This window comes from Ahaetulla prasina, chromosome 4 (assembly GCF_028640845.1).
Source record: "Ahaetulla prasina isolate Xishuangbanna chromosome 4, ASM2864084v1, whole genome shotgun sequence".
Lineage (NCBI taxonomy): Eukaryota > Metazoa > Chordata > Lepidosauria > Squamata > Colubridae > Ahaetulla > Ahaetulla prasina.
Genome location: NC_080542.1, coordinates 137,194,893 through 137,211,396, shown reverse-complemented (window position 1 = coordinate 137,211,396; position 16,504 = coordinate 137,194,893). Strand labels below are relative to the sequence as shown.

Here is a 16,504-nt window from a genome sequence, read left to right as displayed (position 1 = left end):
AGTAACATTTTGCAAGGTATTTTAATCTGACTATGTAAAATGTAAAAGGAAGGCAAACGTGCTGAATATAATACCTTGCACATGAATACCCTCGTTCTCTCCCATTTCATAATTGTTTTCTCCTTCTGCACCCACTCCTGTTGCAGTTCTCTCTCCTTCGATCTTCCCAGCGGCATTGTCCTTTTCTCCATTTGTATCAACAATTTGAACAGCTTCAGCAATTATATCAGCCATCTTGTCCAGCTCCAGTGGGCTCAACTTATCTACATCCACATGATGTTTCCTCAGGTCTCTCAGAACATCTTGAATAAATATTTCTTAAGAAAGAGGGTAGGAAAGCTTGATTACTTGTGAAAAGTTTAATATTACATATAAGAAAAAGAGAAGCCAAGCATTGCTGCATTAGCTGCATCAGTCCTCAATAGGAAATATTTAATTACCTGCAAATCCTTATTGTATTACTCAGTGCTAACAGGTGTAAATAATAACCTTGGATATTTTTTTTTCTTTTTTCCAAATATCTTTACTCAATTGATTCAATTAATAAACTTTTAAAATTATTTGCTTGTATAAGTAATTGTATAATTGCAAGCAATGCCTATGGAAACAATTGATTTGACATGAACTGATAGTGAAATATGCTCATACCCAGACCAATAATCTAATATTCCTGAATACAATAAAATGACTGCATTTAACAATTATTCCATAAATGGGCATTTACTTCACTCAGCGTCAGGTGTCCCCAACCCCTGGGTCACAGCCCACAACTAGGCCGGGTGCTGTTTGGAACCGAGCCAAGGAAGCAATGGGCGAATGTGCATGTGCTTTCCCACTTGTGTGAGTAGCAGGCGAGCGCATTCACGCCTGTCCCATTTGTGCAAGTGGCGGGTGTGTATGCCCACCCCTCATGCAGAACCATCCCCTCTCCAAAGCTTTAAGCTGAGAGACTGAATACTCCTCCTCCTCCTCATGCACAAAACCAGCTGAGTGATCTTGGACTAATAGAATCTCGGCAATATATAATAAATGCTTATCAAGAGTACTAATCACACAATGTAGTACAACTTGAAAATAGGAATAACAGTAATAGCTATACCAGCAATAGAATATATAGCCTTATTAAACAGATTCTTGAAAGTTAAAATATTAACAATTAATCTCAATCAATTATTGCTCTTTAGTAAGCATTTTTCCAGCTATCTATAATTAGCACCACTGCTTTTATGTGGAGCCCAGGAATCTCCCATATTTTAATACCTGAAAGCAGTGAAAAAGTGGGATAATTCTACAGCAACCAGCTCTTGAACTTTCTCTATTTGGCTTCCAAGCTTTGCTGGTCTCCAGGAAGACTTATTATTGGATGTGTCTGGATGTAACAACACTTTATTCCTTATCTCTGGACCCTGATATATAAAACGACAGGACCTGCCTTGAACCTTGACTGAATTATGATGATTCCTTTGTCTAATGATTCTGACATAAATGCCTCTTGTAATACTATCTTTGGATTGCTTAATTATTCTATGAATCATTCAAAACAAAACACCAGAAGAGTGTTGCAAAAAGATGTAAACCCCTTCTAAAATGGAAGGAATGACCCCAAACCCCACTCATTCCACCCATTCCAGTCATGTCATCACTTTACTGACCCATTCACTATGAAAACAAACAAGCAAATAGATATATATATCACTTGTTCTTCTTATTATCTTTTTTAATCCCTCCCCCCTCTTATTGGGATGATAATGATGATGACAATGAAGAAGAAGAAGAAGATGATGAAGAAGAAGAAGATGAAGAGGAGGAGGAGGAGGAGGAGGAGGAGGAGGAGGAGGAGGAGGAGGAGGAGGAGGAGGAGGAGGAGGAGGAGGAGGAGGAGGAAAATAAATTCTGTTACTTTGCATATACTATTGCTTTGCATGTACACTGAGAGTCTCTGCACTGGAGACAATTCCCTTGAGAGTCTAATCACAGTTGGCCAAATGAAGCATTCATATCCATATATTATATGATATATAATACATGTATTATTTGCCCCATGTATTAGAAAATTTACTTAGACATGGACTTACTTAGACATTGCAGCACTATCAAATGTGAGGAGGGGGTCTCCATACTCCCACACCAAGTTCTTCCTGTTGGAGGGCTCCAAAAAGAGCTAAAGTCACCCTGTAGGAGTGGTGAAAAGAGGAGTGGCCATGGAGAGCAACATCTCTCCTTCTGGACTCAGGGCTTCCTCCCTCTCCCTCGATGAGAAGAGGCACCCATCATGGCTGCCATGAAGCTGGGACAGCCGAGGCAACAAAGAACTGTGCAGGAGTGGTGCAGGTGAACAGTGATTGGAGCTGGGTGAGAAGATTCCTTTTTATTTAGACCCTAACTTTAAAGAAAAAAAGAAAGAGCAAAAGCCAGGAAAAAAGACTCTTAGAACTATTTTTCAAAGCAGCAAACAACCATAGAGAGAAAAATCCTAGACCTGAAAGGAACTAAGGGGAGAAAAGCTAAAGACCTTTTAAAACATAGAAAATTGGACTTTTAAATTGGGCAGGCATTGTTTTGGAAAGGCATTATAAAATGCTGAAACTATCTACCTGAATCTACTTGAATAGCCAACTTTGCTTCCATAAACTGAATTAAATTTGGATTAATTAAATTTAGAAGACTGGAAACAACACTGAAACCTAAGCTAAGGACGCCATCTACAGTGAATGGAATATACCAATCCCCTACAAGTTTAGAAAAAATTTTGATGAGAGAAATAAACAACATTCATCTGGAAGATTGTGGTGACACTTACTGTTCTATAACTAGTTACTTTATGATTACTGGACACTTTATTGTGAGAATAAGGAAGATTTTTAAGTAAAGCAAAGTGACTTTTGATTTGCAGAAGCTTCCTGGACTACTCAAATGGAATTGATTAATAATCTTGAGATGTAAAGAACTATGATTATTGAACTTTCTGAGGAGTAACATTGAACTGGAATATATTGTTTTTGAATTAGAGTAAGAGCGGGATTTATTAAATTAAGACAAGATGCTCCATTAGAGGGAAATGAGTGAGATTTCAAGAGAAATGGCACTGATGTTTCAAATATTTCAAATTAGGGGTACTATGGAAAAAAATCACTGAGAGATAAGTACCTAATGCAAGGCATATATGGGAAAATAGAAAATATGCTACAACTGATAATGAATGAAGATCAAAGATAATGACTGATGAAATAAACCAAGGGAAAAGCACTTTAAGAGATTTAAGAGAATAGAGATGGGAGAAATATTCAGTCTGAATGGTGAAGATACAGATGTTGATAGAGATAAAGATTGTGTGTGTGTGTGTGTGTGTGTGTGTGTGTATACATACATACATACATTCTAATATAATGATAGCCTGATTAGAAATTTGAATAAAGACAGAAATAAGAATACACATCTTTATATAAAACAATAGTTAGACAGAAAGATTGGAAGTTGAAAGATGGGATTATTAGGTATGTTAGACTAGAAATAAGAAGACTAGTACTTGAATGATGTATTGTGACTTTGAACAACCAAATAATGAAGGGTTATGTCTTAATATAAGCATCTGTATTGATACTAGGATTAGCATTGGTAACCTGATTAGAAGTTAGAATAGAGGTAGAAATAAGAAATGGGGGGAATATTAGAAGATATAATTTTTATATAACAGAATGCAAGTAATAATTGCATGTATTCTTATAATATCATTGGTATTAAAATGGAATACTGAAATATTGAATAACTACTTTAAAAAACCATGTATATTAATGCTAGGATTATATAAATTTGATTAATATAACAACTATTATGATTATCATTATTGATTTTTGTATCAAAATGAATTACACCCAGGGGCCATACTGTTCATGTATTGATATTGATGTATACTTAAAAATAAAAATCTAATAAAACTTGAAAAAAAGAAAGGAAAAAAAACTTACTTAGACATGAATTTATAATCAAGATGAAAGAAATATTAATATTCATTATATTTAAATATAAAAATGTGTTAATTTGAATCTATATCAGGAAATGAGAAGGAAGAAGATATTTACCGGTAGTTGGTGTTCACACAATGTACTAAAGCCTACCGGCATCTATTACCTGCAGCCAATATCAGAGCTCCAGATTGATCTGGAGCTCTGTTATTGGTTGTAGATGCCTGCCGGCAGGCATCTTAAAACAAAATGGAGGGCGGGGTGATGCATGCAAATGGTGGCAAGTGGCCGCAGAAGAAGTGACCCAGCAGCGGGCTTCTGCTGGGCAGCGCTGTCAGTGCCACCACTGAGATGTGAGACAATAATTAGAACCCTCCAAAAAGATGGCCCAGCCATTTTTTCGTTGGTCAAAAGAAAATAAGACCCAGTCTTCTTTTTGTAGAAACACAGTATTATATGAATCTCCATCATGGGTTAAGTTAATTCTGTATATGTAATGCTACCACAGCCATTTTAAAGATAAATATATCCCTGAATATTGTGCAATTTTTACTTGGGTTCCCTTTCTCCCTCTTTTTCCTCCACTTTGGGTTTCACATCCTAAGCATATGATTTTAAATTTCCTTTCACACATTCAAGAAAGGACTCTGAATCAGGAAGTCAAATTCTAAGTATTTGACTTAGTAAACTTAGTTCAGATGGTTTCTAACTACGAATTCTAAAATGTTGCCTGGTAAGATTATCATAGTCAATGTTGATATAATTAAACAATTTGATATTAATCCATTAGACATATACCGATAGTAATTGTGCCAGTTTGTTTAATAGTTAAGGGACCAAGGTAGACTTCAGGAGATTTTAGTTCTAGTCTTCCTTAGGAATGAAAGTTAGTTGGGTGTTTTTGGGGCTGTCAATCTCTCAGCTCAACTCACCACACAAGGTTATTGTGGGCAAAACAGATCAAGGAAGGAGTATTAGTTCGGCATCATGAGTTATTTATAAAAATAGTAAAGGCCACACACAAATCTATTCCTAAATCAGAGCTCTCATAGCAGTCTTTTTAAGCCCACTACATAAATCTCAGCCATCTTAGAAACCAGCACAACATCCCTTATACTGGATATTGAATTCAAAGATAAGAATTCTGAAAATGTGCTCTGAAACTAGCAGCTTCTTGTAAAATAGGATCAATTAGGAAAAGCTCACAATGCTACCTCAAACATTTATAGGTCAAACATAGGCTTATTAAAATAAATGTTAGTATTTCTTTATAGATTTTGCTCATTTGTAGCATTGGTTCAATTTATGTTACAAGTATCCTAGCTTGTCTAAAATAACCTAGGTGTTTCATTCCCATTCCCTTTTTTTTTTCTTATTTTCTATTAGGCCTTAACCTTTGAAAGGCTAGTGCTTTCCTACCTGAAAACCATCACGAATCCACTCTTAGACCCCTTGCAATTTGCATACCGAGCAAATAGATCAACAGATGATGCTGTTAATATGGCTCTGCACTACATCCTACAACATCTTGAGTCTCCAAAGACCTATGCAAGGGTCCTTTTTGTAGACTTTAGTTCAGCATTCAATACCATCATTCCAGACATCCTTCTAACTAAGCAAAACCAGCTACAGGTACCGGAACAGACTTGTAAGTGGATCACAAGCTTCCTAACAAACAGGAAGCAGCAGGTGAAGCTAAGCAAGATCACATCAAATACCTGTACAATTAGCACAGGAGCCCCCCAAGGCTGTGTGCTCTCCCCACTTCTCTTCTCTCTGTATACCAATGACTGCATCTCCAATGATCCATTTGTTAAGCTACTGAAGTTCGCAGTTGACACAACAGTGATTGGTCTCATTCGAGACAATGACGAATCCGCATATATAGGAGAGGTCGAACGACTAGCCTTGTGGTGCAACCAAAACAATCTGGAACTGAACACACTCAAAACCGTAGAAATGGTGGTAGACTTTAGGAAAAACCCTTCCATACTTCCACCTCTCACAATACTTGACAACACAGTATCAACAGTAGAAACCTTCAAATTTCTGGGTTCTATCATATCGCAAGATCTCAAATGGACAGCTAACATCAAAAACATCATTAAAAAAGGACAACAAAGAATGTTCTTTCTGCGCCAACTCAGTAAGCTCAAACTGCCCAAGGAGCTGCTGATCCAATTCTACAGAGGAATTATTGAGTCTGTCATTTGCACCTCTATAACTGTCTGGTTCGGTTCTGCAACCCAACAAGAAAAACACAGACTTCAGAGGATAATTAGAACTGCAGAAAAATAATTGCTACCAACCTGCCTTCCATTGAGGACCTGTATACTGCACGAATCAAGAAGAGGGTCGTGAAAATATTTGCAGATCCCTTGCATCCTGGACATAAACTGTTTCAACTCCTACCCTCAAAACGACGCTATAGAGCACTACACACCAGAACAACTAGACACAAGAACAGTTTTTTCCCGAAGGCCATCACTCTGCTAAACAAATAATTCCCTCAACACTGTCAGACTATTTACTGAATCTGCACTACTATTAATCGTTTCATAGTTCCCATCACCAATCTCTTTCCACTTATGACTGTATGACTATAACTTGTTGCTGGCAATCCTTATGATTTATATTGATATATTGATCATCAATTGTGTTGTAAATGTTGTACCTTGATGAACGTATCTTTTCTTTTCTTTTATGTACACTGAGAGCATATGCACCAAGACAAATTCCTTGTGTGTCCAATCACACTTGGCCAATAAAATTCTATTCTATTCTATTCTATTCTATTCTATCTCTCTAGTCCATCCCGCAAATCTCATAATCTATATAGCAAAGCAAAGTTGCAATCTCAAGCAAAATAAAAATAAAGGGAAAGAAATGAAACACAAAATGAATGGCCAACGGCCCAACTCCAGAGTCCACTAAACCAGTGGTCACCAACCTTTTGGACCTCAAGGACCACTAAATTCATAATTTTCAATCCCGCAGACCACTAATACGATCTGCCTAATGACCGGCTGGGTGGGTGTGGCTAAGTGGTCATGTGACTGGGTGGGCATGGCCAATTTGATGCCATTCATATCAAGGGGCGCCTCGCCAGTGTCTACTCGCCCCTCCCTTCCCAGCCACTCCTTACCTGCTCGCTCGGGCTCTTTAGGGCCCCAACAGGTAGCAGTTGTTGGAGCTAAGCAGCCACCATGAGAAAGAGTCCATAGTTTGAGGACCCCTGATTTAGTGCAATATAAAAAATGCAAATAATTTTTCTGCGGACCACCAAAATTTTCTCGCAGACAACCAGTGGTCCATGGACCACCAGTTGGTGACCACTGCACTAAACAGCAGGTCTTTCTAATTGAATATGTAAAACCAAAATAGAGGGGGGGGGTCTTCTTTGCCTATAATGTGCTGTCTCAACCTCTGAGCACTCACTGGACGCAGTCCATTAAAGCAACATCTCCCAGAGATAAACCTCTTATTAAAAGTAACTGATACCTGTATGTAAAACCTAGTTCTCTCTACCAAAGGATGTACTGTATTCCTGCTATTATGAAAAAGTCTTTCTCCAAAGTAAAAACCAAAACCAAAAACTGTAGCTTTGTGACATAAATAGCAATAGTTCTGAAAAATACTCCATACATACATATATATACTCCATATATAAGATTTTTAAAAACTGGCAAAAAGAACTGGGAATATTTGGTATGTGAATCATCTTAAAAATGAATATGTAATTGAATGAAGGAAATGTTAAAATCTCCCCCATTTGCAGCAATGAAAGTCCAAATTTACAAAACAAAAGAATTAAAAGGTGTTGTTTTTTTGTAATGCATTCACAGTACTGGATTTAAAAACCACAAAAAGTTTTATCAGGTTTCATTATGCCTATGGAAGTCCAATAGGCAAAATCCAATACATTTTGCTGCACATTATTCTCTGTAACCATTAAGTACCCAGCTCTATGTAGGCTCCTGCCAAGAAAGGTGAAAGACGACCGTACATGATAATGAAACCAGCATGGGTATAGTTTGCTTTAACGGTAGACCTATTCCAGAGATGTGCGGTGTCACCTGAGCCGGCATTTACATTCCATTTTGCTTTTGAAAGCTATTATCAGACAGGTGCCTCGCCATGAATGCTGTCACTTTAGGCATGTCCTCACCGGGCTTTCTTCTCACTAAAGAGAACACTTCAATTGATTTTGTGCTTTCACAGCAAAAGAAAATGAAAGCGTACAGTACAAAGGAGATGGGTAAAGAAAAGATACATCAAAACATGGCTATGTAATACTCCAAGCTGCTACAAAGGAATTAATGTGTCACCAACAAGTTATGTCAATTTGAAGAAAATAAACTTCTCAATGTCCACACGTATTATTGGAGCATCAACCTATGGTTCCAAAAAGTTCTACAAGAAGGATGGGTGACTAGGATTTCCCTGACTTGCCATAATTCAATGTGGAGTACAAGAGCCCATTCCATTACAATACAATATACCTGAGGAGATTTAGAATAGAATAGAATAGAATAGAATAGAATAGAATAGAATAGAATAGAATAGAATAGAATAGAATAGAATAGAATAGAATTTTTTTATTGGCCAAGTGTGATTGGACACACAAGGAATTTGTCTTGGTGCATATGCTCTCAGTGTACATAAAAGAAAAGATACCTTCATCAAGGTACAACATTTACAACACAAATGATGGTCAATATATCAATATTGATATATATCACCTGTTTGGAACCCTCACCACTTCTCTGACATCAATACAATTGAACGTGTCCAGAAATATTTTACAAGAAGAGTTCTCCATTCCTCTGAAAACAACAAAATACCTTATCCCACCAGACTTGAAATCCTAGGCTTAGAAAACTTGGAACTCCGTCGCCTTCGACAAGACCTAAGTTTAACTCACAGAATCATCTATTGTAATGTCCTTCCTGTTAAAGACTACTTCAGCTTTAATTGCAATAATACAAGGGCAACCAATAGATTTAAACTTAATGTAAACCGCTTTAATCTAGATTGCAGAAAATATGACTTCTGCAACAGAATCATCAGTGCTTGGAATACTTTACCTGACTCTGTGGTCTCTTCCCATAATCCTAAAAGCTTTAACCAAAAACTTTCTACTATTGACCTCACCCCATTCCTAAGAGGACCATAAGGGGCGTGCATAAGCGCACAAACGTGCCTACCGTTCCTGTCCTATTGTTTTTCTTTTCTTCTTCCTATATATATATATATATTCCTATATATGTATATATATATATATATATATATTCCTATATATATATATATCTTTTTGTATGATGTTGTGACAAAATAAATTTTATTTATTTATTATTCATATTTATATACCGCCCTATCTCCCAAAGGACTCAGGGCGGTTTACAGGCATTTAAAAAACAGATAAATACAGTCTAAAAACAATTAAAAAAATAAATAAATAAAATAAATAAATATATCATAGTGCTCTATAGCGTTGTTTTGAGGGTAGGAGTTGAAACAGTTTATGTCCAGGATGTGAGGGATCTGAAAATATTTTCATGAATATATTCATGAATATAAATATATTCATGAATATGAATATATTTCATAAATATGAACCCCCCCCCCAAAAAAATCTGTATATGAATATCAAACCTGGATGATAATTTCAAACTACCCGTTTAGGATTTTACCCTGCAGTCCTTAACTGAAGAAACTGCAATTCTGAAGCAGACTGAAGATCACAGTAATTGCCATGATTCTTAAGTGTATATGGAGTAGGCTTTACTTAAATCTTGTTCAGTCTCTCTGTGATACATTAGACCAGGGGTCTCCAACCTTGGTCACTTTAAGATTTGTGGACTTCAACTCCCAGAGTTCCTCAGCCAGCTTTGCTGGCTGAGGGACTCTGGGAGTTGAAGTCCACAAGTCTTAAAGTGACCAAGGTTGGAGACCACTGCATTAGACTCTAAATCCACCCTGAAATGTATACTGCAGCTCAAAACCATCAAGCTCATTAATACCAACCTCTGAGATGCCTGTGCATCATTATTACATTTCCAGCTAAGCAATTTTTGAATTTAAATACATTCTAAAGAATTCCAGGGTTTCCTGAACACAGCTTGAAAAATCACTGAATTAAAAGGAAACAAAAATAAAAACAAGAAAAGCATGCAGTGGTGAAATGTAAAATTTGTTACTACCGGTTCTGTGGGTGTGGCTTGGTGGGGAGATAATGTGACGGGATGGCCGTGGCCAACTTTTTTTTTTTTTTACTTTTAAAAGCATTTTTTCTACAACCTCTTCAGCTGAAGAGAAAAAATGCTTTTAAAAGGCTCTGGCGATCATAGCTTAATTGTCTGATCGTCAGAAGCTTTTAAAAGCATTTTTTACAACCTCTTTGGCTGAAGAGGTTGTAGAAAAAATGCTTTTAAAAGGCTCTTCTGACGATCCCAGCTGAGTTGCCTGATCGTCAGAGGCTTTTCTTTTCTTTTAAAAAGATTTTTTTTGCCTTTTTTTGTAAAAAAATGTTTTTAAATGCCTTTGACAATCAGGCAACTCAGCTGGGATTGCCAGAGCCTTTTAAAAGCATTTTTTACAAACTCTTCGGCTGAAGAGGTTGTAGAAAAAATGCTTTTAAAAGGCTCTGATGATCCCAGCTGAGCAGTGCGATAATCAGCAGCTTTTTTTTACTTTTAAAAGCATTTTTTCAGCCAAAGAAAAAATGCTTTTAAAAGTTAAAAAAACACTCTGATGATCACACGGTTCAGCTAGGCATGGGGGGGGGAGTGTTAGGGATTTTTGCTGCCGGTTCTCCAAACCACCCGCTGCCATCACTACTGGATCAAGCGATCCGGTCTGAACCGGGAGCATTTCACCCCTGATACATAGATAATGAATTCCTTACCATCTATTGGAGTTAGAGAAAGCTTCAAATCATTCTGTCTAGATCCAGACACCAATCCTGATACTGGCCTCTGTAGAAACTGTGGTTTCATCTCAAAGCCTCCTAGCTTTTCTTTGGATATTATTCCATCAAATTGGTCAATGTGAAGAGGTTTAACCCTGTTTTCATAAGGAGATGTTTCTTTAGTCCTGCTAACAGACGAACGTCCATCAAGGTTTTTGGTTGGTAATTTCTGAGTGATATATGCATTAAGGGTCATCAATAGATCTTTCCTGTCTAATTGTTCTTCAGGTTTTAGCTGAAATTTATCCATCTGTGATTTGCTGAAGGTCCTTGCAGGAATGTTTTCAATATACTTTGAATGGACAGGTACTGAATAGGTCATAGCAGGTGTTTTTCCTTTAGAATTCTGCATCATATAGTTGATCATGGACCTTGGTGGAATGTCGCCAACCTAACAGGAAAAAAACGTAAATTGCATTAGAATTATTCTTAGGATAATTCATTACAATCAACCAACATGTTGATTATAACATTCAACTCTGTAAGAATGCATATAGTTGATTCTTCTGCTTTGGGCAGGGAGAAGATAACCTATGTTATATTTACCAACTGATTCTTTTCAACCTGTATATATAATATAAAAACATACCTTACTGTTTGCTTATTTTTCACTAGGCATAGGAATACTTTAGCTACAGTATCTAGTTTTCCTATATTTAAAGAGGGATTTATGAAGCCATTGAAACACTAATTTCTTAACTGTTTCATCATTCTGGTTTTCGTGCATTCAGAATAATAGGAGCTTGATCTTAAGTTTAGTTAAAATAAAAATTCTTGTGTTCTTTCTTAAAATGCAAAGAAAATTCCAAATCCATGAAAGTGAAATAGAAATACACTAAAGAGACAGAAAGAACATATCAGCAGTCTGCATGATCACTGAAAGATCCTAGAATTAAAAGTTATGAATACTGCTTTATTAAAAATAACAAGAAATCCGAGGAAGGGAAGGAAGGAAAAAATCCACATTTATAAAGACATTCTATGGGTTATATGGGATGCGGTGGCTCAGGGGCTAGGCGTTGAGCTTGTCGATTGAAAGGTCAGCAGCTCTGCAGTTCGAATCCCTAGTGCTGCCGTGTAACAGGGTGAGCTCCAGTTACTTGTCCCAACTTCTGCCAACCTAGCAGTTTCGAAAGCACATAAAAATGCAAGTAGAAAAAATAGGGACCACCTTTGGTGGGAAGGTAACAGCGTTCCGTGTGCCTTTGGCATTGAGTCATGCTGGCTCTTCAGCTTTGAAACGGAGATGAGCACCGCCCCATAGAATCGGCAACGACTAGCACGTATGTGCCAGGGGAACCTTTATCTTTACCTTTACTATGTGTTGTTATTAATATAACAGTAAGTTTTAAATATTAAAAGTCCATTTGGTTGCTAATGGATAGCAAAGATTTGATGGCACATATCAGCCTTCCTAGGCAGAGAAGGCAGGAAACAGACCTTTCTGAGTTTCTTTCTCTGCCCTTAGGCAGCTGCAGACTCCCAGTCCCTTATCATACTTTCCCTGGCCATCACATCTTCTACCCACCCAGTGTCTCCCAAGGCCATTCACACATAACATTATGCCATGTAATCATTCAATCAAAATTTAAATAATTTAAAGACAAAACATTTTAGTGGTTTTCCAACATACCCTTAAACATTACTTCAATAATATAATTCATATTCAGAATGGTATAAAATACAGACGAAACAAATATAGGTTGAAACTAAATTAATACTAGTTTGCAAATGGGCCTACAGAAATTGCATTTTTGACGTTTATTTGCAGAAATTCAGATGCTAAACAGGTCATCATTTTGAATATCACTTTTCCCCCAATTATTCCTGAAGAGGAAGATGTTTGTTTTTGGGTTTTTTTGGGAATGCAATGAAAGGAAAAGAGAATGGGAAGAGCTGTTTCACAAATACTTCTCCAATGTGGAGAAGATCCTTTTCAGAGAGATTGGGGTTCTCTCAATATCACTTTTTCCATTATGGTTCCACTTTTCCTATGACAAGACAACCAAATCTAAGCAGTCAGCTAAGGCAGAGCGCTCTCTTCCTATGATACAAAACCTTATAAAACACATAACATAAAATAACAGTCTTCTAGTTTGCAAAATATACAGTTTGGGTCATTGAGTAAGGATTTTTAAACACAGAGGGAAAAGTCTCAAATACAATATACTTGAATTCTAAAATACAAAGGATTTTTTTTTTAATTCCCTGACATTCTTGTAGCAAACAAGTCAGTTGACAAGAGCAAGACAGAAACCTCAAGCAGTCATATACAAATTGGGCGGAAATGTCAATCCCAGGCTAAGCTGGTATCAAGAGAACAGCTTGCCAGGTCACAATCCAGCAGCCTGAAACACTATTCAAAGAGGGGGGGAAAATCCTAATTAAAAATGTGATATAAACAATAGTGAAGCCTAACTGGAAAATATCCTCACTTCTGGCAATCAGTCCAAAGTCACACAGAAGTTAAAAATATATATATGCTCATATTGAACCTAAGTTGCAGTATTAAATTTAAAACAATCATTGGCAATGTCTGGAGAGAGGCTTGGTATTTATTCAGTATTCGCTGTAGGGAAAATTCACTACATTGTTTTTCATTGCGAAACAGTGGAAACGGTGGAAATCAAGTTCAATGTTATACCAACAGTACAAAGTAAGACAACATAGTTGTGCTTAAACGTTTGTGAAACCCTTTGAATTTTCAATATTTTAATATGACCTAAATAAATCCTAAAACATGATCTCCTATGGAAATAATGTTCCATAGAGAGATGACCAAATCAGACATAAATGGTTGGCCTAAGGCTTTATTTATCTATTATTAAATCTATTTGACACCCATCTTGCAGTTCAAGGTGAATGTGAGTTGTTTACAGTACAATAAAATATGCAAATATAAATATAAAAACAGATTAAAATTATAGGAAAAAAATCATGAAAAGATTAATGTTTGGCAAAAAAGCAAAGACTACATCCCAACATAAAAACCTTACCTCATCTACAAAACATGGTACAGGTAGTCCTAGACGTATGACTGGTTGCTTGGCAACAGTCAAATTTACAACAGACACTCTCCATAGTGATTTATGACTCAGTTTTGAAATTCTAACAACCTCTACCCTCTGAGATTTTGGGCAGTTGGCAACTAGCCTGCATTTACAGTGTGCAGCCATTTGCAGTGTCCCACAAGTACATGACTACAATTTATTACTTTTTTGCCAGAAACTGGCCTTTACTTCCAGGTGTTTCCCAGTAGGTACAATGGATTTTCTTAACAAATGTGGCATTCTCTTAAAGACTCTGGTGTTCGTTTAACCACCACTGCAAAAAAGACACCAAATTGGGTGCAGTTTAATACATAATTTACGACAATAATTCTGGGGTGAATTACAGTCACAAATCAAAGATTACCTTAGTGGACTATCACAGTTTGGGCTTGGTTTGCTACTTCTAACCAAGCAGCTTTCCATCATTGAGGGAATCATGAGTTCTGAATTGTTCTAGCAAATTCTACAGGAAAATAATTAGGAGTCTGTCCATGAACTGAAGTTCCAAAAAAAAAAATTCCTCCAAGCCAATGTGCAGGAATGATCAACATTTATCAGAAACATATACAGTAGTTGCAGTTATTGCTACCCAAGTTATTTACTGAAAAGTTGCAAAAAATATCAGTATCACCCATCATGGGATTCTGTTGGTCAAAAATTTACCTCCTGCACAGATAGTCTCTGGGATGGTGTGGATTTCCATAAAGTAGCTGAAATAGGAGCTGAGATTGTTATGACTTTTATCAGAGGTTTGACTGAATCCAATGTGTGCTTCAGAATATATTGAATATATAAATTGTCAGTCTGTTTTTTTGCTGCTGTTTTATTGCATGGAGAGTCCAAAATTACTTCATTATAAGTTCAGCTCACTTTCTAAAATGTTTGGATTTATAGGGATTATAGCTACAGGTACCGGAACAGACTTGTAAGTGGATCACAAGCTTCCTAACAAACAGGAAGCAGCAGGTGAAGCTAAGCAAGATCACCTCAAATACCTGTACAATTAGCACAGGGGCCCCCCAAGGCTGTGTGCTCTCCCCACTTCTCTTCTCTCTGTATACCAATGACTGCATCTCCAATGATCCATTTGTTAAGCTACTGAAGTTCGCAGATGACACAACAGTGATTGGTCTCATTCGAGACAATGACAAATCCGCATATAGATGAGAGGTCGAATGACTAGCCTTGTAGTGCAACCAAAACAATCTGGAACTGAACACACTCAAAACCGTAGAAGTGGTAGTAGACTTAGGAGAAACCCTTCCATACTTCCATCTCTCACAATACTTGACAACACAGTATCAACAGTAGAAACCTTTAAATTTCTAGGTTCTATCATATCGCAATATCTAAAATGGACAGCTAACATCAAAAACATCATCAAAAAAGGACAACAAAGAATGTTCTTTCTGCGCCAACTCAGTAAGCTCAAACTGCCCAAGGAGCTGCTGATTCAGAGGAATTACTGAGTCTGTCTACAGAGGAATTATTGAGTCTGTCATTTGCACCTCTATAACTGTCTGGTTCGGTTCTGCAACCCAACAAGAAAAACACAGACTTCAGAGGATAATTAGAACTGCAGAAAAAATAATTGCTACCAACCTGCCTTCCATTGAGGACCTATATACTGCACAAATCAAGAAGAGGGCCGTGAAAGTATTTACAGATCCCTCACATCTAGGACATAAACTGTTTCAACTCCTACCCTCAAAACGACACTATAGAGCACTGCACACCAGAACAACTAGACACAAGAACAGTTTTTTCCCGAAGGCCATCACTCTACTTAAACAAATAATTCCCTCAACACTGTCAAACTATTTACTGTAATGCTCTCTACATGGGGCTCCCCTTGAAGAGTACCCGGAGGCTCCAGTTGGTTCAGAACGCAGCTGCGTGGGTGATAGTGGGAGCCACACGTTGCTCCCATGTAACACCTCTCCTGCGCAGTCTGCACTGGCTACCTGTGGTCTTTCGGGTGCACTTCAAGGTGTTGGTGACCACCTTTAAAGCGCTCCATGGCTTAGGGCCAGGGTACTTACGGGACCGCCTGCTGTTACAGAATACCTCCCACCGACCTGTACGCTCGCACAGAGAGGGACTCCTTAGGGTGCCATCCGCCAAGCAATGTCGGCTGGTGGCCCCCAGGGGGAGGGCCTTCTCTGTAGGGGCTCCCACCCTTTGGAACGAACTTCCCCCTGGACTTCGACAATTGCCGGACCTTCGGACTTTCCGCCAAGAGTTGAAGACCTATTTGTTTGTTCGCGCAGGACTGGCATAGGATTTTAATAGGATTTTAATTAGTTTTAACGTTTTAATATTTTATAAATTGGGGTTTTATTTTTAATTGTTTTAATTCGGCCATTTGTATAATAAGTTTTTTAATCATGTTTTTATGTGTATTTTGCTGTTGTTTTTTATTATGGCTGTAAACCGCCCTGAGTCCTTCGGGAGAAGGGTGGTATAAAAATTTAATAAATAAAATAAAAATAAAATAAAATAAACTATTTGTTAAGTTGAAC

At 37.4% G+C, this 16,504-nt stretch overlaps 1 protein-coding gene across 1 annotated transcript in view; it reads right to left on the bottom strand.

The window, feature by feature from the left end:
- The window catches only part of PTPRN2 (protein tyrosine phosphatase receptor type N2), a 925,005-nt gene that overhangs the window by 618,790 nt on the left and 289,711 nt on the right, over positions 1-16,504 (bottom strand). The window contains exons 6-7 of the mRNA XM_058179748.1: positions 10,870-11,323; positions 75-317 (exon numbers count right to left, since the gene is read on the bottom strand). Of these exons, the coding sequence (XP_058035731.1) occupies positions 75-317; positions 10,870-11,323 (697 nt within the window). The remainder of the gene's footprint in view (positions 1-74; positions 318-10,869; positions 11,324-16,504) is intronic.